Source organism: Pelodiscus sinensis, chromosome 17 (genome assembly GCF_049634645.1).
Source record: "Pelodiscus sinensis isolate JC-2024 chromosome 17, ASM4963464v1, whole genome shotgun sequence".
Lineage (NCBI taxonomy): Eukaryota > Metazoa > Chordata > Testudines > Trionychidae > Pelodiscus > Pelodiscus sinensis.
In genome coordinates this window covers 16,712,769-16,736,314 of record NC_134727.1, presented here as the reverse complement: position 1 = coordinate 16,736,314, position 23,546 = coordinate 16,712,769, and the positions used below count along the sequence as shown (strand labels likewise).

The 23,546-nt window shown below is 50.4% G+C and overlaps 1 protein-coding gene across 13 annotated transcripts in view; it reads left to right on the top strand.

Moving 5' to 3' along the window:
* The window catches only part of ABLIM3 (actin binding LIM protein family member 3), a 120,590-nt gene that overhangs the window by 69,709 nt on the left and 27,335 nt on the right, over positions 1-23,546 (top strand). For all 13 annotated transcript variants that reach the window (XM_075900230.1, XM_075900228.1, XM_075900229.1 and 10 more), the window contains 5 exons: positions 912-1,095; positions 4,366-4,478; positions 12,450-12,576; positions 14,332-14,425; positions 22,999-23,086. In XM_075900230.1, the coding sequence (XP_075756345.1) occupies positions 912-1,095; positions 4,366-4,478; positions 12,450-12,576; positions 14,332-14,425; positions 22,999-23,086 (606 nt within the window). The remainder of the gene's footprint in view (positions 1-911; positions 1,096-4,365; positions 4,479-12,449; positions 12,577-14,331; positions 14,426-22,998; positions 23,087-23,546) is intronic.

Genomic DNA, 23,546 nt, shown 5'->3' with positions numbered 1-23,546 from the left:
TTTTAAAAAACCTCTTATATATGTAAAGGCAAAATGTGCAGGGAATGGGGATGTGCCTGGCCCGGTTTAGGTGCCATCAGGTCTCTTGTGCAGTGCCAGTCCATGTCCAGTCACACCAGGCTTCTCTGCCCTACCGTCATCTTGCTGGCCAGTTCCTTTGACCTTTGGGTGCGGCCTGTAGTTTCCTCTCATTAGGGCCCATCCCTTCCAAATTCAGGAGGCTTCCTCCTGCATGGGTCTCACAGTCCAACCGTGACATCTTGTGTGTCTGAAGGAGGCACCTCCGTCCTGTCAGCATTTCAGGGCTGGCCGGCTGTGGAAGGGAGGGAACCTGCTGAGCTGTCTGCAGTGGTCAGATCACTGCCCAAAGGCTCCTGATGGAGCAATCACATCTGAGAGACTGCAGCTGAAGAATTCTCTGTGTGCACTGGTGAGGTCTATAGAGAAGTCCAGCCCAGCAGGCTGTGATGGCCGACTCAGCGCTTTGCCTTAATGCTTAGTCTGTCTCTGAGGGGTTAATTCAGAGCTCCCATCTGCATAGGCCAAGCTGCAACTATTTTAAACAGGTTGGGTTATGGCTGGAGGAAGGAATGTGGAAACAAGGAGTGAAGATACAGGGATACCAAGGGGACTGGTAAAGCAATGGAGGGAACACACGGCCTCTGTCCTGGCTGCCCCCAGATGTAATCCTTTTGGGGCGGGGATGCAGCAGGCACTGCAGTGTTCCAAGAACTTTGCTGAGATGCTGTGACCCTGCTAGCCCAAGCTGACAGCCCAGAAATTTCTCCTTGACTCAGGACCATCCCACTGGATGGCACCTCTCGGAGGCTCATGGCAGAAACGTGCCCAGCTTGTGGAGGTGCTTGCTGGGCTGATTCTTCTCCCCTCAGGGCTGTTTTCTCCCTCCCTAGTATGCGGCTGTGACCTGGCCCAGTCAGGCTTCTTCTTTAAGAACGGGGAGTACATCTGCACCAATGACTACCAGCAGCTGTATGGGACCCGCTGCGACAGCTGCCGGGACTTCATCACGGGAGAGGTCATCTCTGCCCTGGGCAGGACATACCACCCCAAGTGCTTTGTCTGCAGCATGTGCAGGTGAGTTGGACACACAGCTGCGGGCACCTCACCCCACCCCACCCCACCCCAGAAGCAGGCCAGTGCCTGATGCTGGGAAGGTACTGCTGGTTTTCAGACCGGCTCTGGAGCAAAGGAACCCTTCTCAGCAATGCCCTCAGTGTATGTTGTAGCTTTGTGCAGTGGGTGCCCTCAGACCAGGCATGTAAAAAATGTGGTCAAATATTAACCGTGCAACCGGTCAAAATTCTATCGGTTACATGGATAACCCTGCAGCTGCTGGCCCGCCGTGTGGCTCAATGGGCCCAGCTGGGCTGGGGCAGCCCCCTGCCCACAGCATGTTGTGGGTGGGGGACTGCTCCAGCTGGGCCTGATGCCAGCTAACTAGTTATCGTTTAAGTAAGGGTGATGTTTACCAGGTAATTGGTTAAGCAGTTACCCATTTACATCCCTGCCTCAGACATAGCAAACATGCTAATCCCACCAGGGATGCTGCAGTGAGAGAGGGGGCCATGCATTCATTCTGAGGATCTTCTCTCCTTATTACATTTCTCCCAATGAACAAGTCTTTCATCTCCTGCCTTGGGGAAAGCCCCAGGGAAGCAGGGAAGCAAGCCCTCACCGTTCACTCCTGGAGAGCTGGATTCCAGGCCTGTCTTAGTTTACTAGTGAAAGTTGCTTTGGTGAGCTCCAAGCCAGACCCCCTGGTTTTGCACAATCCCCATGTGGCTGAAGTGAGATGATCTGTTCATCACACAGGACTGGAGGAGCAGGGCTGAGGTACAGTGAGAGATCTGTGGGGTGCATGACAGGAGGAGCAGGGTGCTACGGGCAGGGCTGAAATGTGTTGAGAGCAGGGATGAGAGAAAGGGAGGGAGGATGGGTGGGAGGGTAGTGCTAAGGTCTTTCTGGCCATACCCTGATCCACCATGTGCAAGGGTTCGAGCTGACTTGCTGCTGCTTTCCCCTTCACACTGGTAGTAATTACTGCCAAGGCGCAGTCGCTAGACGAAGAGCATGTCAGGATCTGGTGCTCTGAGTGTCAGTACAAAGGTGGATAAATGCTATTGTGGATGCTGACGGGGTCTGACATTTTGGTGTTCAGCCCAGACCTGTAAGGTGCCCTGGAGCTCTGGGTGCTTTAAATGCAAGCTAGATTGTTGTGACTCTGCCTGGAGACCAACAGCCAGCATACATTCAGGTTACATCTCCCCATCTAGTTTCTGTTTGCTGCAGAATGACACCAATTTCCCCCCCCCCCCCATCCCAAATATCCCCCTGACAGTCTGCCTGCAGTGTCCAGCCCTCCCCTGGAATGTAAGGGCTCTTTTAAAGAGATAGACTTACGGCCTGTTCACTGCTCTTTTAAAGAGATAGACACAGCAGCAGGTTATCTGGACTGGCGCAATCTCTTCAGTTCAATCAAAGCACTAGGCTGATTTAGGTAGAAAATAAAACAAATTCATTTATTAAAAAGAGAGAAAGACTTTAAACAAGCTCAGGTGTAAGGGATAAAGGTAGAGAGAGGTACAAACAATCTTGTAGTTCACTCTTCTCAGGCCTGACAAATTCACCACACCTAACACACTGTTGTCATGAAATAGACACATAAGGTGGCATGTAATATATCTCTGGAAAATTAAGAACTCACTGATTAGTAATATTTCTGCCTGATGTGTGTACAGTAAACCCACAAAGGACTTTATAGATACATGCTGGAATTGTGTGACTGAAATGTGTTTAAACCAAGCACCGGGGGGAGCTGATAAACCAGAAGGGAGCAGTTAATGTCCACGGGGAACTGTAAATCTGTCTGTTCCTCTGTTCTAGAGCAGTACTGAGCAGTGCTGGAGGGAGTTAGGTAAATTACTTTATGACTGAATCAAAAGAACCTAAAAGGGGGGTTGGATCCAGTCTTAGACCCCCAAACCAGCTCTGCCGCAGCCCCTCAGTGCTAACCCAGAGCTTACCCTGCTATTCCTGTCTGGGGATACAAGGTTTGCAGAAATATAATGAGATGGGGGGGGGGAGCAATCCGCAAGCTACACTGCACCTGAGGAGATGAGGAAAACAATTCCAGGGAGCCTAAGAGCCTGTCAGCCATTGCTGCCTCCTTTGCTAGTGTCTCAATCCAGGGGTGTGATTTGCGGTACAAATGTCCCTCCAAATGAGCCACACTGAGATCCACCCACTTCACTAGTTTTAAGACATATTTGGGGGCTTGTTTTATGTTGCAGAAGAGCTCAGAGACAGCACGTATCCAGCTGTGTCTTGCTTACCCCATCCTTGGGTATGCAACACCCATTTACGTGGCAGAAGAAGGGTCACTGCTCAAGGCTGCAGCGGTGCCTACTACTACAGAGAACCTCTCCCGCTCACAGCTAGAGTGCTGTTCCTGACAGCAAGTGATCAGCTGTTCTGAGCCCTCAAAAGCGTGACTGGCACAGATCAGGCACTTTGACCCACACAGGTCAGGACTGGGAAATAGAGACCTGGGCTGAAAGAAGCCCAGATAAGCTGTGCTGCTGTGAAGAGAAGAGGGATTTAATGGGTGCTGGAGAAACCCATCCCACAAGGGGCTGTCTCCACAGTGCATATGCATTTCCTATATCACCATGTTCCACATGGGTACACTGAAAGGACATGGCCTGCAGACATGAGATAGTAGGACTGAAACTCTGTGGGCAGGGTGCTAGGCTGGGTACATGGGTCACTCCGGTTAGAAGGGTGATGGGTTCTGTACTCTGACACCCAAGCACTGCAGCTATCCCTCCCCACCCTTAGCGCCATGCTCTCTCTGCCCTTCCACCTGAGCCGAGGAGCAGTGCAGAGACAGCCATCGTTGTCTGTGTGCATGACTCCTTGTCCCCATGCGTGTCATGTCTGTGGACATCTGTGCCTTTTTGTGGCTGTATTCCTGCATGTTTTGATGGCTTCCTGTATATTTGGCACTGGAGCAACCGCTGCTGCAATGCTGGGTCCGGTTCAGGTATTGACCATTCAAGAAGGATGTTGATAAATTGGCACTGGTTCAGGGAGGAGCTGCGAGAGCAAAAAGCATGTTTGATCGTGATAGACTCCAGGAGCTCGACCTAGTGAGCTTACCAAAGAGGTGGTTAAGGAGCGACTTGATTAGTCTCAGTGGCCCTACGTGGGGAACAGATCTGTAAGCCGGGGGCAATGGATGGGGTCAGAAGAACAGCCTAAGCACGGAGCTGTCATGAAGGCAAGCGGGAGCTCTAAGCAGGGGAAGGTGTTTCTCATGTTTTTCTGCCTTCTCTGTGGCTGCAGGAAGCCATTCCCCATTGGAGACAAAGTGACATTCAGTGGGAAAGACTGCGTCTGCCAAGCCTGTTCCCATTCCCTGGTCAGCACCAAGCCTATCAAGATTCATGGGCCGAGCCGTAAGTTGGATGGATTTGATCTCATTCTCTCGTGTAATGTCTGCAAAGGGCTAATGATGGGTGATCGTGCAAGTTCTGATCCCTGGGGCTATTATGTGATGTGGCAGAGTGTGGCCCCTCTTCGAAGCATTGCTCCATGCTAAGTCATTCTGGCTATGGCGGTCTGTGCCTTTCAGAGACCTAGCGGTAGCAGGTACCAGGAAGAGAAGCAATTGGAAACATTTGTGGTGCCCCTGTGGTGTTCCGTTTGCTCCCTTGTATTTCCTACCACAGATACAGAGCCACGCTTTCCCATCCCCATGAGCCAGCAGAGATGCTATTACCACGCAGATGCTCAGCCTGAGAGAGGACCCTCCCAGTGCGTGGTTCCTCCTGTGGTGCCCTGTGCTGGATTTCTCTCCAGTGCTGGCACTGGCGATGATGGGAAGAGCCCCAGTGTCGCAGTGTAGTGGAGCACTGGTGAAGCCAGTGTGACTAGAATTCATTTGAGGAGCTGGTGAGGGAGTCAGATCAGACAGGGCATCTCCCCAGTTCCACCTGGACTTTCCCAATGGCTGTCACAGCTCACCACTGGTGTCTGGAAATCCCGTGCTCTATTTCTGACCTGGCAGGGCTTTGCTAGCAGGCCCTTGGCAGCCTGGGGTGGGATTTCTGAAGACAGCATGAGGTTGTTGGGACCAAACCAAGACTCTGCAGCAAGAGGAGGGGGAGCAAGACGCTGTGATCCCCATGTGCATGTTGTGTTTCGCCTCGCCTGGGCAAGTCCAAAGTGGAATTGCCCTGTTTAGGGAAGGCAAGGAGGAGGAAGACAATTTGCTCGCACGCCCTTGCTCCAAGGAGGTGCAAACCAGGCACTTCTGTGACATCTGAGAGCAAGTTTCAGGTCCTGTGTTGCTCAGTTACCTGTGGATGGCAAGCTAGTGTCCAGGGCTGCCAGCAACTGCTCAGGAAAAGCAGGATATGGCTTGCTCACTCGTGTCCTTCCTAAGAACTGTACTGAGTCCAGGGTTCCTCCCTCTGTACGTGAGCAGCACCATCCAGGGGAAGCAGGCACTGGATTTCACTAGAGTTTTATTTACTCACGTTGCCCTGCGATGCTAGTGGGGTGAACAGCCACTTCCCATCCCCTCCCCCACAGAGCCTAATACAGAGCCCACTATGGGCAGCGGAAAGGCTCCCATTGTCTTTGATGGACGTTAGATCGGGCCTCGGGGATTGTCCTGGTTTTCTTTTATCCCTTTTCCTCTCTCTCTCTCTCTCTCTCTTTCTTGGTCCTTCTTTCTGTCCTGGTTCTCACTGTTACATTGAACTTTGGCTCTTAGAGCTCTCACCTCTTAGCTTCTCCCTCCCTCCCATAGCTGCTTGTGTGGCTGTAAAGACTTTCCTTGCTGCTCTGTGGGCTGGCTAAGGGGCATGTGGCTTTGCCCTCAGCCACAGGTTGCTGAATGTCCAATATATGGCTAGGGAGTGTAGCACTTTATGCCATTGAGGAGCCATTCACAGAGGGAGCAGAGAGTCCATAACTGGCCCATCCTTTGCTGGTACCCATGTACAAGGTGTATGCTGCCCTCCAAGGCATGGGGGGAACTAAATCAGCATCATTCTTATGTAGTTGGCAGCAGACAGAGATCAATGGGAGCCATGCCATGCCCTGGGGACATGTCAGTTGGACCAGGCTGTTGAGAGGCAGGGCACAAGCCCATGCGGCAGCACCAGGAAGGGACACCACTGCGGCCAGCAGGAATAACTCACTGCTGTGGCCAGGACAGTCTGGCAGGAGTCCTGCGAATGTTGCTCTGTTTGGTGGGTGCTCAAGAGAGCACCGTAGTGCCAGCTGGAGGCTGGCAAGCACAGGGTGTTGGGTGCTGCCAGCCCTGCGTTTGTGCAGAAGTTTGCATCTGGATTTGCCATAGAGGGCAGCTACAGTGGAGGTGGGCTCAGCATCTCAGGAGAACAATGGCCATTTTTAGAAACCCACGTGGAAGAAGGGCCCTTCTGTCTCTCTTTGTTTTCAGTGGGATTTTAATGCATAAAAGTCTGTGGAAATGTGAACATCATAGCACTGACCCAGTAAACTAAGACAGACCCCACAGCGCTGCTGAGCCTTACCCCACTGGGCAGGAGAAGGGGGGACTTTTTGCTTTCCCGCCTAAGGCCACGATGTGGACCCCTGAACTGTGGAGTTTCCTATTGTGGGCCTGATTTGCATCCCAGCTATAGCTCTCTGGGGTTCAGAGAGTTCTTTCAGGGGAGGGGAGGGCACGACCTCCGTATATTATTTAAATCTATGGCATAGTGTTACAGTATGCTCCAGGCAGCCCCAGGCATGAGGGCCCGTGAACCAATCCCCTGCTCCGATGGGGACATGTCTGGCAGAGTCGGGCACGAAGGCACCAAACGGCGGTGATGAAAGCAGCAAGGCCATGGCTATCTGAGCCAGAGCAGACTAGCGCTGAGTCAGCACAAGGTTGCTTTCTACCGCCATCCCCCTTCGCCTGGTATCCATTAGGAGGCTCTTGGCAGAGGGGAAGGAAAGGGGAGCCATGTGTGTTATCTGCTTCCTCCACCCACTTCCATGTCCTCTCCCGGTCAGGCGCCCTGGAGACCACAGCCTCTGAAATCCGCTTGCAGACTCTTCTGTAGGCTGCAGAGCTGAGGTTACCCGAGGGCAGCATGGATTATTCATAACGAGCTGCAGGCAGTATCCAGGATGTGCATGAGCCAAGACAGTTTCTCTTGCTGCTCCTGGGCTGCACCTAACCACCTCCAGGGCATTGCAGCCAATTGGGGACTGAAGAGCCTCAGACCCCTGGGGCAGGCGAGAGAAATGCCCTGATGGTCTGGTAGCTAAAGCAAGGATAAGTTCTCGGGTGGGGACGTCCCCAAAGAAGGGCTGCAGGCTGCCGAGCCCCCTGATTGCCAATGTAACAGGAGCAAAGGCAGGTTAGCAGCAACCCCTGCAGAGTGGTGTCACATAGGGGCAGGTGATTCATTGCTAGACAAGGTTAAGTGAGCAGCTGCTCTGTGTGCCAGTTATATAGGGTCAGATGCCCTCCAGTGCTGCCCATTGAGGTGCATGGGGGTGAAATGCAGTTGCAAGGTTGCCCTTAGGTGCTGGGTAAAATGCAGCCTTGGGCTGCTGAGATTCCCACCCAGTTGGCCAGTGGCAATGCACGGAGTTTGCTGCGTTCGTGTAGCAAGGGGACTGAAATCTCCCTGGAGACCGGCAGCAAAGAGGTTAAAAAGAAACACTTTGCCCGTGTATTACACAGGCTCCTGAAATCCTAGAGAGTCCCTGATGCGAGAGAGAGAAAAAGGCAGAGAGGAGTCAAAGCTGGGCTCTCAGGCCCATATGCTTCCTGCTTCCAGCCTTGATGGGAGCCAAGGGAAATGGGAAAGGAAGGAAGGCTGGTAAATACTGCAGCGGGCTGATGTAGACACAGCATGAACAACAGCCTTTTCTACACCCGGCTTGCTGCCAGACACTTCCCACATTGCTACCCGCAAGGGGACCCAAGCTGGGAGCATTTCTACAGATGGGATTCAAGCCAGCTGCCAGTATTTTAACCCAGGCACCCTCTATGGGTGCTCTGGGGCTGGAGCATCCACCGGGAAAATTAGCAGGGCTCAGCACCCACTGGCGGGCAAACCCTAGAAAAGGGAAAAAATTTATAGGCAGGTGTGTTAGACCAAGCTGGATGAGCAAGCATCTCAGAGAGGTGATTAAGAAAAAGCAGAAAGCATATAAGGAGTGGAAAATGGGAGGGATCAGTAAAGAAAGCTACCTTATTGAGGTTAGAGCATGTAGGGATAAAGTGAGAAAAGCTAAAAGTCAGGTAGAGTTGGACCTTGCAAAGGGAATTAAAACCAATAGTAAAAGGTTTTATAGCCATATAAATAGGAAAAAAACAAAAAAAGAAGTAGGACCACTAATTACTAAGGATGGAGTGGAGGTTAAGGATAATCTAGGAATGGCCCAATATTTGAACAAATACTTTGCTTCAGTCTTTAATGAGGCTAATGAAGATCTTAGGAATAATGGTAAGTTAACAAATGGGACTGAGGATAAGGAGGTAGATATTACCATATCCGAGGTGAAAGCCAAACTTGAACAGCTTAATGGAAGTAAATCGGGGGGCCCAGATGGTCTTCATCCAAGAATATTAAAGGAACTGGCACATGAACTTGCAAGTCCATTAGCAAAAATTTTTAATAAATCTCTAACCTCAGGGGTTGTACCATTTGACTGGAGAATTGCTAATATAGTTCCGATTTTTAAGAAAGGGAAAAAAAGCGACCCGGGTAACTATAGGCCTGTTAGTTTGACATCTGTAGTATGTAAGATCCTGGAAAAAATTTTGAAGGAGAAAGTAGTTAGAGACATTGAGGCCAATGGCAATTGGGACAAATTACAATATGGTTTTACAAAAGGTAGATCGTGCCAAACTAACCTGATCTCCTTTTTTGAGAAAGTAACAGATTTTTTAGATAAAGGAAATGCAGTGGATCTAATCTACCTCGACTTTAGTAAGGCATTTGATACAGTACCACATGGGGAATTATTGGTTAAATTGGAAAAGATAGGGATTAATATGAAAGTTGAGAGGTGGATAAGCAACTGGTTAAAGGGGAAACTACAGCGGGTCATACTGAAAGGTAAACTGTCAGGTTGGAGGAAGGTTACTAGCGGAGTTCCTCAGGGATCAGTTTTGGGGCCTATTTTATTTAATCTTTTTATTGCTGATCTTGGCACCAAAAGTGGAAGTGTCCTGATAAAATTTGCAGATGACACAAAGTTGGAAGCTATTGCCAATTCAGAAAAGGATCGGGATATCATACAGGAAGATCTGGATGATCTTGTAAATTGGAGTGATAGCAATAGGATGAAATTTAATAGTGAGAAGTGTAAGGTTATGCATTTAGGGATTAATAACAAGAATTTTAGTTATAAGCTGGGGACACATCAGTTGGAAGTAACGGAGGAGGAGAAGGACCTCGGAGTCCTGGTTGATTATAGAATGACTATGAGCCGCCATTGTGACATGGCCGTGAAAAAGGCTAATACGATCTTGGGATGTATTAGGCGAGGTATTTCCAGTAGGGATAAGGAGGTGTTAGTGCCATTATACAAGGCATTGGTGAGACCCCATTTGGAATACTGTGTGCAGTTCTGGTCTCCCATGTTTAAGAAGGATGAATTCAAACTGGAACAGGTACAAAGAAGGGCCACTAGGATGATCCGAGGAATGGAAAACCTGTCTTATGAAAGGAGACTATCAAGGAGCTTGGCTTGTTTACCTTAACCAAAAGAAGGCTGAGGGAGGACATGATTGCACTTTTTAAATATATTATAGGGATAAATACCAAAGAAGGGAGAGGAATTATTTAAGTTTAATACCAGTGTGGAAACAAGAACAAATGGATATAAACTGGCTAGTAGGAAGTTTAGACTTGAGATTAGACGAAGGTTTCTAACCATTAGAGGAGTGAAGTTCTAGAACGGCCTTCCAAAGGAAGTAGTGGGGGCAAAAGATCTATCTGGTTTCAAGATTAAACTAGATGGGTTTATGAAGGGGATGGTTTGATGAGATAACATGATCTTGGTAACTAATTGACCATTCATTATCAGTGGGAAATAGGTCAATGGAGGGATGATAGGAGTTACTATAGAGAACTTTCTGGGTGTCTGGCTGATGAGTCTTGCCCACATGCTCAGGGTTTAGCTGATCACCATATTTGGGGTCGGGAAGGAATTTTCCTCCAGGGTAGATTGGCAGAGGCCCTGGAGGTTTCGCCTTCCTCTGTAGCATGGGGTACAGATCACAGCTAGAGGATTCTCTGCATCTTGGGGTCTTCAAAGTATTTGAAGGCTTCAATATCTGAGATATAGGTGAGAGGATTATTCTGGGAGGGGTGGGTGAGATTCTGTGGCCTGCACTGTGCAGGGGGTCAGACTAGATGATCATAATGGTCCCTTCTGACCTTAAAGTCTATGAGTAAACTCTCCCTTTTCCCCCCAAGTGCCTCCCACCCACCAGTGGCTCCACTGATCTATTCTTCCCTCTCCCTCCCAGAACCTCTTGCTGCTGTGAAAAGGCTGGAGGAAGGGGTATGTGGGGGCAGGGGTTTGGGAGAAGGGGTGTAGTGAATGTGCGGCCTGGGGCAGGGTGGGTGAGTACCCCCTGGTTAGAGCGGAAATTGGCAGCTATGAACACAGTCACCTACCTCATGACCTGAGGTGGGTAGACCCTGCTCAGTACCAGATTTTCCACTGGTGGAGCTGAGCTGCTGCTAGTAACACTGCGAAAAGTTTGGCAAAGAGACCCTGGACTCACCAGACTGCTTCATGCCCACTCACCCATCTGCCTAAGCTGGGACTTGGCTGTCACCAGCATTTTATTCCCCTTCCAAACATGCCTTCCTGCCAGCGTTCACTGTAACGATCTCAGAAAAGCAGCTTGAAACCAGGCCGAAGCAAGCTGGTTGGCCCCGCCCTGACACCCATCCAGTGAGACTGTTTTGTGGGAGGCTGGGGGTGCCTGTTGCTCTGTGGACTCGTGGCCAGCTCCCCGTGCATTTTGCCCATGTCCTGTCTGCACCTTCTGTGCGCCAGACCACCACACCAGTTTCCCTCTCAGGAGCCAGCTCTTTCTACGCAATACACAAAGTGCTGGTGCTCATTAGGGCACATGCTGAACATTCCCACAAGAGAAACGCAATGTGTGTCGGGACACAGCTCCAACTGGAGGTTTCTCCCACTGCTCCTACCAGAGGGTGAAACAGGAGTCCGATTCCGGGAGAGAACAGGGAGTGAGTGCTCTGATGCTGCATGTTTGGTTACATCTAGACTGCAAGCCTCTTTCAAAGAAGGCTTTTTCGAAAGATACTTTTGAAAAAGCCTCTTTTGAAAAGAACGTCTAGAATACAACCAGTATTTTCGAAAAAGCAAGCCACTTTTTCGAAAGAGAGTACCCAGGCACACTGGACGCTCTCTTGAGAAAGCACGGTTTGCATTACATAGCGCCTTTTTTCGAAAGAGCACTTTGGAAAAAAGGCATTCTTCCTCGTAAAACGAGGTTTTCCACGGTCGAAAAACTGCCGCGTTCTTTCAATTCGCTTTCAGAAGAACATGGCAGCAGTCTAGACGCAGGGGAAGTTTTTTCGAAAAAAAAGCCACTTTAAAAAAAAACTGTAGTCTAGACACATCATTTGTGCACAAGTGTGCTCTTCTCTCTGTTTGGTTCTGTGTATGGAAATGCGTGTGTACTGGCTACACTGGCCAGGCTGGCATGGCTACACTGCAAGCTTGATTCTACTAAGCCTGGCTAAAAAGAGCCATCAAGACAGAGTGTCATGGACCCTGGCATGGGCTAGCAACATGAGTTTGTCTTCAGGATTCTGGCAAACTTGTACAACTCAGTCCCGGGTCCATGCCACTGTGTCTTTGCTGCTATTTTTAGCTGCACTAGCTAGAACAGGGTTTGGCAATTAAAAAAAAGGCAGCTCACCAGGGTTAGTCCCTGGCGGGCCTCCGCCACTATGTTTACCTGCACCTCTGCAGGAATCGGACGATCTCAGAGCTCATTGGCTGTGAATGGCGATTTGCGGCCAACGAGAGCTATGATCGCCTGATGCCTGCAGAGGTGCACGTAAACATAGCGGTGGGGGCCCGCCAGGGACTAACACTGCGGACCAGATCCAGCCCTAAAACTAGGGAGTGATGTCCCACGTCAACGAACTGTCTCCACAAGCCCCCTCTAGCTTGGGCAGAGTTCGCAATATGCGAGTCACAGCACCTTGCTCTAGATGAAAGTGAGATGGGAGCAGGGTTGCCAGGGAAGCGCATGTCCGTGTTGCCAATCCCTGTGATTTCACCGCATGTGAGTTTTCCAGCTGTGCCTTCACCAGGCTGCAGAGCCCCTTCGGACAGGAAGCTGTGGTGGTTTCATGCACTGTTCCTTGTCTCCCCAGACTGTGCAGGCTGCAAGGAGGAGATCAAGCACGGCCAGTCACTCCTGGCCCTGGAGAAACAGTGGCACGTCAGCTGCTTCAAGTGCCAAACCTGCGGGATCATCCTGACTGGCGAGTACATCAGCAAGTGAGCATCTCCGCGTCCCTACCCATGTCCTTCCCTGCACGGCGGCCACTCACTGGGGAGGCAGGAAAGAGAACAAGGGCCCCTGGCATTGCTGCAGGCTCACAACTCCCCTCACCCCTCAAGCTGCAGGGGCTCGAGAAGCACATACCCTAGAATTGGATTCTGGGTGGGCAGCTGATCACCTCTCTCCACACGCACCCCACGGCTGGGTGGACAGGCTGCTTCCTGGAAGTGCTAGACACACTTGAGAGGAGACTTAGGGAAGGGGCTCACCAGGTTGGGGAGGAGGATCAGTGTCCCGCCAAGATATGCTAGTGTGCAGGAGACAGGCTGGCTGGTGAGTATGTGACACGCATGCCCCCTTCTGAATGGAAGAGCGCACCTGCATAAGTGCATCTCACAGGCCTGGGACCTGCTCCCCAAGAGCAGAGTCTCCATTACCTCAAGTGGCCTGTGCTTCCGACCCAGGTGACTGTCCTTGGTCACTGTGGAGTTGGGCACAGCAGCAGCCTCGAGGGCTGTGCGTCACCGTGTGTTTGTGACTGACAGGGGCTGAGGGCAAGTGGCAGAGAAAGGCTTTCTTGCTCTACATGCTAGGTTTCTGGCACTTGAAGCATGCCCGCTGTCAGGCTTTTACAGGCCAGGCTAGAGGGCCCCTAGGAGGCTGCAGGCGCATTCAGTTGCATTAGCAGGCAAGAGTAATTCCATTGTACTCTCGTACCACTCCTCTCCGCCTACTCAGACTCCAGAGCACAGCTTGGCTGTCCCAGGAGCCCCCTCCACCTTCTTCTCTGACGCTGGTCAAGGGCCAGCAGCTCTGAACAACTGCTGTGGTGTGTGCAGATGTGGTGGGTCTGAGACACCATGGAGCCCGCCTACAGGCAGCCTGGGAGCCCTGAATCCCCTCTCAGAGGTTGGGGCAGGAGGGGCTGCATGAGCCTGGCCTTGCTGGGGTGGGGGATCAAGCACCTGACCTGCAGGAAGACGCCCCTTGCAGTCGGAACTGCTCTCTGGGAGAAGCACGAGGCTTGAAGATGATCCTTGTAATATAATCCTTATCTTGCTCCTGTATGGAACAGCAATGAGCAGGGGAAACAATCTGACAGGGGAGGGGAGCAGATGGGGGGAAGGATGAGGAGAGCCTGTGGGAGAGGGTGTGGAGGGGAGGTGCGTCTGAGGGGGCAGGAGCAGGGGCTGGCATGGGAAAGGCAGGACTGGGATAGGAAAGGAGAGCTGAGGGGGGCAGGGCTGAGGTTGGGGGGAAGAAGGTGGGGAGGGATGGGGCTGGTGATGTGGGGAAGAGAGAGGGGAGGGGTTATGGGAGGGGAGAAGAGGCTGTTGGGGAAGGGGCAGGGGCTGGCTTTGGGAACATGGAGCAGGGCTGGAGCTGAGGGGGAGAAGAGGCAGGGCTGGGAGTGGGGGGAGAAGGTGGGAAGAGGCAGGGCTCAGGATTGGGGGGGAGTGAAGGAGCAGGGCTAGGGATGGGAGACGAGCCTGTGGAGGAGGGATGATGACTGATGAAGCTGCCCACTTGGTTCACAGCCAGCTTTCCCATGATCACTTGCTTACTCCCCTGACAGCAGAAAGAGCTGCCTAGCAAATGCCCTCTAGGGAAGTCGTTCTCATACAGGCCGCATCTTGGTTGCACCATCTGATGTAGTGAAAGCCACTAGCATTGGACAGATGGGTGGATCTCTCGGTTGCTCCGTGCCCTCCCCCCTACTCTCATTTCCTGTCTCCTTCTCTTCTCCAAAGGGATGGCGTTCCATACTGCGAATCTGACTACCATGCCCAGTTCGGCATTAAGTGTGAGACCTGCAACCGGTACATCAGTGGCAGGGTCCTGGAGGTAAGCTGGGGCAGGCAGGGGACTGCTAGCTTCCTTCCAGCAGCAGAGGGCCAGGGCAAGTGAATCCCACCCGGGATGCAAAGGAACCATCTTGGAACCCCCATGCAGAGGTGACCCCCTAAGATTTTTTTGTTGGTGACCTAAGCACAGCACCATTTTAACTGAGTGTTCCCTAAATCACACTCTGCAGCCTGTAGCCCCTCCAGTCCCACTCAGGTGATGCAAATGACTGAAAGGCAGTGTGATCTGTGGGCTGGAACAGGGCACTGCGGGCCCTCACCTCCATTCCTGGTTGTGCTACTAATTCCCTGGGCACTTGGCCCACTCAGGAAGCAGCGCAGGCTGAGGGACTTGCTGGCTGCTGGCACGGAGCCTCTAAGCTCCCAACTTTCCACGGACCCTCTACAGTACCATCACTGACCCCAGGGGTCCGTGGACCACAGGTTGGGAACCACTGCTATAGCACAAGTGGCAGGGTGAAGGGAGATGCCTCCTCCACGTGGCAGGTGCCTGTATATGTAAGTAGCAAGGATGCCTAATTGGTGATTTCCTAGGGATCAGTGTGCTTCTAATATGGCACCGTGCCCGACACTATAATATCTGAGCATCAGAGAGGAAGGGAGAAGGGCAGAGGCAGTGTGGTATATATCCAGAGTGCCTTGCCCAGCACAGAGCAGGAATTCAGTGCCTCCTCAGAGGGACCCTCCCTTCCCCAGTTCTAGCCACTTTCTCCAGTCACCAGGGACTTTGCCAGCACATCTCCCGGGTACTGCACGGACATGACTGAGCACCCGGGAGAACCATCAATTACTGCACCTTCTCTCCTGGTGACTCTGGCACATTTTTCAGATGCTTCTCTCAATGCAGTTACCTAGGAGCCTGCTTGTGGCCAGACTCCACCCCACCCCCCGAGTTGCCATGGCAACACATGCACCACGGAGGCTGTGTACTAGCAAGGAAGAGGCACGCCAGAGCTGTCTGCAAGGGGAATGAATAGGCCTGAGCCAAGCCCACTAGCCACCCTCTTTAGGCTGGCAGAATGAGCCCATGGGAGAGAGGCCAGTGTAGAGGAGAACATAAGAACATCCATACTAGGTCAGACCAAAGGCCCATCTAGCCCAGTATCTAGTCTTCTGACAACAGCCAATGCCAGGTGCCCCAGAGGGAATGAACAGAGCAGGTCATTACCAAGGGATCCAACCCCTGTTGCCCACTCCCAGCTTCAAACAGAGGCTAGGGACACCTAGGACAGGGCTGTGTGCGAATGATATTGGTGAGCCCACGCAGGATTGGCTTGTTCTTATAACAGGGACTCACCTCAAAGGACCTGCCTATTTTCTGCATCCCTGCAAGGCTGTAGGTGTCGTTTTTTAGTAGCTCACCCCATCCCTTTAATGGTGCTCATTCCAAGTGCTGTTGCTCAGGGCACAGTGGAGGAGGTGTCTTGGGCTCCTCATGGTTCACAGGTCAGGTTAGCCCAAGGCAGAAGGCATGGGGGGGCTTTTCTAACGCTGACACCCTGAGAACATGAAATCCAGATGTGTCAGCAGAGGAACCTGCTGACTTCTGCTTTCTCTGGACATAGCTGCTTTTTTAAAGAAATGTTTCAGGTTCATTTAGTGTCCTGAAGAGTGGAGTCCTATGTGTTCCCCGGGACAGGCATCATGTTTGCAGGGGGCAGTTTCCACGGCTTCCCTGCTGAGGCAGACAGCAGCTGTGGGGGTAGCTGGATTGAGGCCCCTCACTCAATCTGTAGGAGCTACCAAAGAGTGTGAGATGATAACTACTTTTGGTATGTAGTGACCTGGGCTAGCTTCAAAACAGTGACCTTGAAGTGAAAATCTCTGGACCCCTTTACCCAGCCGGCTGGGTCACCCAGTCCCTTCCCCACCCCTTCAGGGAACTATGGCTGACTCTTGAGCTCTAATCCTGGCTGTGACACTGACTCTCTTTGTGACCTCATCTAAATCTTTGGATCCCTTCAAAGATGAATAAATGGATCAGTGGAGTCATTGCGTGCTGGGGGGAGCAGAAGGGCAGAGCTGTACCTAGAAAGTGATTCCCTGGGGGGAATATAGAGTAGGAGGAATTGCCTCGCCTTGCTATGCTTAATTCTGCCACGCTGCTCTTCTGCCTCGTCACTGTCCATGTTATGCCACTTCGGTCTGTGTGCAGCATTCTGAACATCATCTATCCACTGTTAGCTGAGATTTCTGCTGTGACAGGCAGGTAGGATTCCCTAAGCCCAAGCAAGGCAACTGCTTGTGTAATAGTGACCAAATGGTCTGGAAATAAATCACTTGGGCTCTGGGGTACCTCAGGGCAGAGTCTGTTAGTGACTTTCATCCAGGTTTGGAATGGAGCTGAGGGAGGGCATGAGGAGCAGATATGCTGTGCAGCGAAGGCTTCAGAGGAATGGGGACACAGAGAGCTCCTTGGGCATTTCTTGACCTATCTTTCCAAAAAGCTAATGCAGTGTTACATCATAATCCCTATTCAGTCATGCCCTGGCATTTGAGCGGCCCCTCATCTTTCTCCCATGCCTTTTCTGCTCCTGCATATCCCTGCAGAGGGCTCCTTCTAGATCTCTGACCAGCCAATGCAATCACAAGCCAGTCACTACGCTACGATGGGATGCTGAGGAATTCAGTCTGAATTATTTTCCTTAAAGCAGTAGGCTTTCATTGTCTTGTCTAGAAGAGCTCAAAATAGAAGAGGCATCTTTAAATAATTTTAGGCCTTAATGAGCTTTCTTGTGCTATCCCATGACCCTCTGGGTTTTCCAAATGACTGTGAGCTGTGTAGTCAGCCTTGAATGATTAATGAGTCTTTAAGGGACCCCAAGTAGTAATGAGCAGGTCTCTTCACTCACAATGGCTGTAATTTTAATCAATATAAAATAAACAAGGTTGTTGCATTCTGCTTTTGAAGTGTAATCACTTCTCCTTGCAGAGGGACTGTTGTGTTTTAAATTGTGGATGTGTGTTTCAGAGCTGTTGATTAAAGGGGAAGACAGGCCTGAATTTCAGTATACTCTGCTCTGCACAACCCGGCTAGTGTATTTCTGTGCTGACCCACAGTACCCCATCTTATTTAAGGCCTGCTCCTCCAATGCAGCTCAGTGCTGACCTAACCTGCAATAACCAGCTATTCCAGTAATGGGTTACTGGCAAATCCAAGGGGGAGTGTTTTAGATTTTTAGTGGCAGAGCCAGTTTAGGAATTGTAAAACGTGGAAGCACTTGAATAGATTATTTAAAATATACAATATATTTAAAAGAAAGATATGGTCCAAAAATATTCTAGTCAGTGGAGACTGCTTTGCTTGTCCTAGTTACTTGCCCTTGCTCATGTAGGGTGTGTCGAAATAAGCTTATTTTGAAGTAATTTTGAAGTAAAGCACTATTCTAACAAGTCCCTTAGCCCTCATGAAACAAGGCTTACAGGAACACCAGAGTAGCAAACCCATTATTTTGAAATCTATTTTGAAATAACAGGAGTAACGGTAGTTCGGAATAGGAACCTAGTCCGAACTACCTAGTTCGAGCCCCGTGTAGCCGCGCTGCACGGGGTTCGAAGCAGCGAGGATTTAAAAATGGCGGCTCCCCGCTTATGCTAATGAAGCCCGGGAAATTCAAATCCCGGGCTTCATTAGCAAATGCGGTATGCATACATTACCCCGCTAGTTCGAACTAGCGGGGTAGTGTAGACATACCCTTCGAGAACTGATGGGCAGGATTCCCTGGGATGCTTACGTGAAGGGGAAAGGAGTCCAGGAGAGCTGGCAGTATTTTAAAGAAGCCTTATTAAAGGCACCAGAAGAAACCATCCCCATGCACAGCAAGAAAAACAAATATGGGAGGTGACCAGATTGGCTTATCGGGGACATCCTTGGTGAGCTTAAACACAAAAAGGAAGCTTACAAGAAGTGGAAACTTGGACATATGACCATGGAGGAGTATAAATATATTGCTCGAGAATGTAGGGGAGTTATCAGGAAGGCAAAAGCGCAATTGGAATTGAAGCTAGCAAGGGATGTAAAGGGTTACAAGAAAGGTTTATACAGGCATGTTATCAATAAGAGGGTGCAGAGAGGGTGTGGGGCCCTTACTGGATGAGGGAGATAACCTAGTGAAAGATGATGTGGGAAAAGCTGAAGTACTCATGGACAAGGTCAGCTCCCAGACAAATGCACCAGGAAACGCAGTATGGGAAGGAGTTGGACTGCCATTGGTGGGGGAAGAACAAGTCAGGAACTATTTAGAAAAGCTAAACATACACAAATCCATGGGCCCGGATTTAATGCATCTGAGTGTACTGAGGGAGTCGGCAAATGTCATTGTGGAGCCTTTGGCCATTATCTTTGAAAACTTGTAGAGATCGGGAGAGATCCCGGATGATTGGAAAAAGGGAAATGTAGTGCCCATCTTTAAAAAAGGAAAGAAGGACAATCCAGGGAACTACAGACCAGTCAGCCTTACCTCAGTCCCCAGAAAAATAATGGAAGGGATCCTCAAGAAATCCATTTTGAAGCACTTGGAAGAGGGGAAAGTGATCAAGAATAGTCAACATGGATTCACGAAGGGCAAGTCGTGCCTGACCAATCTGATTAGCTTCTATGATGAGGTAACTGGCTCTGTGGATATGGGAAAATCAGTGGATGTGATTGATATACCTTGACTTTAGCAAAGCTTTTGTTACCCTCTCCCACAATGTTCTTGCCAGCAAGTTAAGGGAATATGGATTGGATAAATGGACTGTAAGATGGCTAGACTGTTGGACCCAGCGGGTAGTGATCAACGGCTCGATGTCAGGATGGCGGTCGGTTTCTAGCGGAGTGCCCCAAGGATCTGTTCTTGGACCAGTTTTGTTCAACATTTTTATTAATGACCTGGATGAGGGGATGGATTGCACCCTCAGCAAGTTTGCAGATGACACTATGCTAGGGGGAGAGGTAGATACGATGGAGGGCAGGAATAGGATCCAGAGTGACCTGGACAGATTAGAGGATTGGGCTGAAAGAAAAATGGTGAGGTTCAACAAGGACAAGTGTAGAGTCCTGCACTTGGGATGGAAGAATCCCAAGCATTGTTACAGGCTGGGGACCAAATGGCTAGGTAGCAGTTCTGCAGAAAAGGACCTGGGGGTTACAGTGTATGAGAAGCTGGATATGAGTCAACAGTGTGCCCTTGTAGCCAAGAAGGATAATGGCATATTAGGTTGCATTAGGAGAAGCATTGCTGGCAGATCCAGAGAAGTGATTATTTCCCTTTATTTGGCTCTGATGAGGCCACATCTGGAGTACTGTGTCCAGTTCTGGTCCCCCCCCCCCACACACACATACACACACACTATAGAAAGGATGTGGACGCATTGGAGAGGGTCCAGCAGAGGGCAACCAAAATGATTAGGGGGCTGGAGTTCATGACCTATGAGGAGAGACTGAGGGATTTGGGTTTGTTTAGTCTGCAGAAGAGAAGAGTGAGGGGGGGATTTGATAGCAGCCTTCAACTTCCTGAAGGGAGGTTCCAAAGAGGATGGAGAAAGGCTGTTCACAGTAGTGACGGATGACAGAACAAGGAACAATGGTCTCAAGATACAGTGGGGGAGGTCTAGGTTGGATATTAGAAAAAACTATTTCACTAGGAGGGTGGAGAAGCACTGGAATGGGTTACCTAGGGAGGTGATAGAATCTCCTTCGCTAGAGGTGTTTAAGTCTCGGCTTGACAAAGCCCTGGCTGGGTTGATTTAATTGGGATTGGTCTTGCCTTGGGTAGGGGTCTGGACTTGATGACCTCCTGTGGTCTCTTCCAGCTCTATGATTCTATGACCTTTCAAGGTCCCTTCCAGTTCTATGAGATAGGTATAGGATTAGTATAGGTAATCTAGTGAGAACCTTTCTCATGATGGAGTTAATTATCCTATTCTCCTCATTGTTTCCTGATACAAAAGAAACAGGTTAGTTAGACACAACAATAGTCCTTCCTCCTCCTTTTATTCTCTTACCAGCCTTAAATAGTCCTTCCCCCTTCTGTTGTTATTATTGTAAAATGTCCCTTGGGGGTTATGCTCTATACAGCACAGACCAGTTTTCAGTACAGCCCTGAGCCAGTTGCTGCCTCTTAGCTTGGAAGCCCAGGAAACAAAATTCTTGCAGACATTTTGAGAGGAAACAAGCTAGCAATTAAATCTATTATCCTTGTCAAAGTGCAGGAAGAACAGACCAGCTATATCACAACTGAGAAAATAGAAAAAAAATTCTAGAGAGTCCCAAGAAATCAGGGTAAGGGAAAAAAGCAGGAATTATTTTCACTTTCATTCCATTGGAATGGGCTGCAAAATGAAACCTAGTGTACTTCTTGTACTGTTGTGGGTGTGTCTCTCTCCCTCTCCTAAGATGCTAAAAATCCCAGTGACAGGCACCTATACCATCTATGACTTATCCTGGCCAAAAGGGGCATCCTATCCAACTCCAAGGGAGTTGCTTGGGGTGGGAACTGGTGGAGAACATTGCTCCATAGCCAAACTATAGGACATTTCTGGGCTACATCTACAGAATCCTTCTGAAAGCAAATGCAAAAATGGATCCAGTAAGTCCTTGCTCAGATAAATAATACTGTTGACTTTGAGATGTACTTGTGCGAGTCAAAGATTGTAGGATTTGGTTCCTAGTTTGTTGGTCGGGAGCTACCTGGACCTAATTCTCTGCGGGTATGTCTACACTACAGCACTATTTCGAATTAACTTATTTCGAATTAGTTAATTCGAATTAAGCTAATTCAAAATAGCGCATTTAGACACCAAAATTAATTCGAAATAGCATTTTTCTAATTCAAAATAGCGTGTCCACATTGAGTGGACCCTGAATTGAAGGTAAGGCTGGCCAGAACCAGTGCTGGCAGGGCATCAGGTTAGGACTTAGTGTGTGGGGCTGCTGCCTGAGGCTAACTGAGCTCTGTGCTTAAAGGGACCCTACCCCCACCCCAGACAGACTGTTCTCAGGGTTCCCACTTGCTTGTCTAACTCGATGAGAGACACCACAGCACTCGGCCACATGGAGCCAGAGCTACCCGTGGGCACGCCGGTGCGTCTCGTGGGGTCATTGCCATAAGCCCGGCTACACTTGCTGCAGGCTGCCCTCCGGGGGGTCCATCGGGGGGCTGTCAGGATCCAGGAGGCCCTGAGGGAGAGCGTCCACCCCAAGGAGCCCTCAGAGCCTCCCTGGTCCTCCCCACCGGGACTCATACCCCATTCCTCCCTCACATCCTTCCACTTACCCCTCCCTAGTCCCCCTTCCTGATGTCAAATAAAACAAACGCATGTTCAAAAATAGAAACTGTGCTTATTGAACAAAACTGGCGGGGTGGGGGGGATGAACCTCTGGGGAGACTGGAAAAAGGAGGTGGGAGAAGGGAAGAGAGAGGGTGGAAGAGGAGAGGGGGAAATCTGGGAGGAGGGAGCTGGAAGGGAGAAGCCAGGGGAAGAAGGGGGAGTGGAAGCTCAAGGCTCAGGGTTGGGGGTCGTGCCGGACCAACCTGACTTTCATGCTAACCTGCTCCTGGGTTCGCATGTGGCCTTTGGTGGCCAGGCTGGCAGCTATCCTGCCTTAGATGGCCACATTCCTGTGCCGAGTGCGGAGGTCGTGGATGTTGGGGGCATTCCCCCCCCCAAAACCTGAAGAAGGTCCATGATCTCCACCCTGGATAAGGAAGGCATTCGCCTTCTCCGGCCCCTGTCAGGCTCCTGTGAGCTGGCAGACTGGTCCTAGGGAGCGGTGGAGGGCTGGCTGCCAGTGGCTTGCTGGCTCATGTTTTGTGGCCACTGGGCATGGGGCCCCGGTGGCCACTGCTGGCTCTGGGCTGGCAGGCTTGAAGCTGGCACAGGCACTGTGGCCAGGGTCTACCCCTATAATGTCTCCGGGGCTGGAGGAGAGGAGAGTAAGCTTTCCTGGTTGTGCCCAGAGTGGCCACCAGGGCTCTCTGGGATGGGCTGGAGGCCCCCTATTTCGAATTAAGTGTCTTCACAGCACTTAATTCAAAATAGCTATTTCGAATTTGGCATTATTCCTTGTAGAATGAGGTTTACCAAATTCGAAATAAGGGCTCCACTATTCCGAATTTATTTCAAAATAGCGGTTTGCCTGTGTAGACGCTATTAAAGTTAATTCGAAATAACTGCTGTTATTTTGAATTAACTTTGTAGTGTAGACATACCCTGCTGCCCTGCAGTTTAGCCATTTACCCCACTGTCAGGTGAGTGGGAAGGGCTGTTCTGAGTGGGTAGCATTGCACATCCACCTTGTGCTCAGTTTGCTTGCAGGAAATGGGACCCTGGACATGCGTTCTCTTCATGCATCATGCCAAAGATGATGGTAGTCTTCTTGTCTGTCATCTGTGGTTCCTTGTTGGGATCCTGGCTCTCCTTTGCTAGGCTCTTCCATTTTGTTTTGTGTTTTGCACTGCAAGCAACAGGCCTTGGAAAGGGACTGGGCAGCTCACACTCAGAGGAATGGAGGCAAAAGTGGACCTGCATTTTCTACTTGCTTAGGGCCATTTTCCCCTCCTTGTTTTGTAGGCAGGAGGGAAGCACTACCACCCAACCTGTGCCAGATGCGTCCGCTGCCACCAGATGTTCACGGAAGGGGAGGAGATGTACCTCACAGGTATGGGCACCCTTGCCGGAGGGAGAAAGCTTAGGCTGTGGATTGGGCAAATTAACACCCCCTCCATGCCCCAGACATCCATTGTCACTGAACTCCACTGCTAACATAATTTGTTGATCCCAGCAACATCAGGAGCATGGCCTTGTGCAAATCTCCCACAGTGGACAGTCACTAGCATCACTTTCTAAGCCAGCAACACAGGTGCAGTGACTTGGGAGTCAGGTTACCCCCAGACAGTTGGGAACTGACAAATGAACTAGGAGACAAAATCCTGGTGACTAGCTCCAGAAGGACCCTGTGGAGTGGCTAACACATTAGGCCCAGTCCTGGCTGCCTCATGCAACTAGACCCCCAGAGCTGTTGCTAACTAGTGATTAATGCAGGTTTTGGTTAACCCTGTTCCAGTGATGTCAGAGACACTCCCACTAGATCCCTTTGAGGATTAGATTTACTTTTCCTG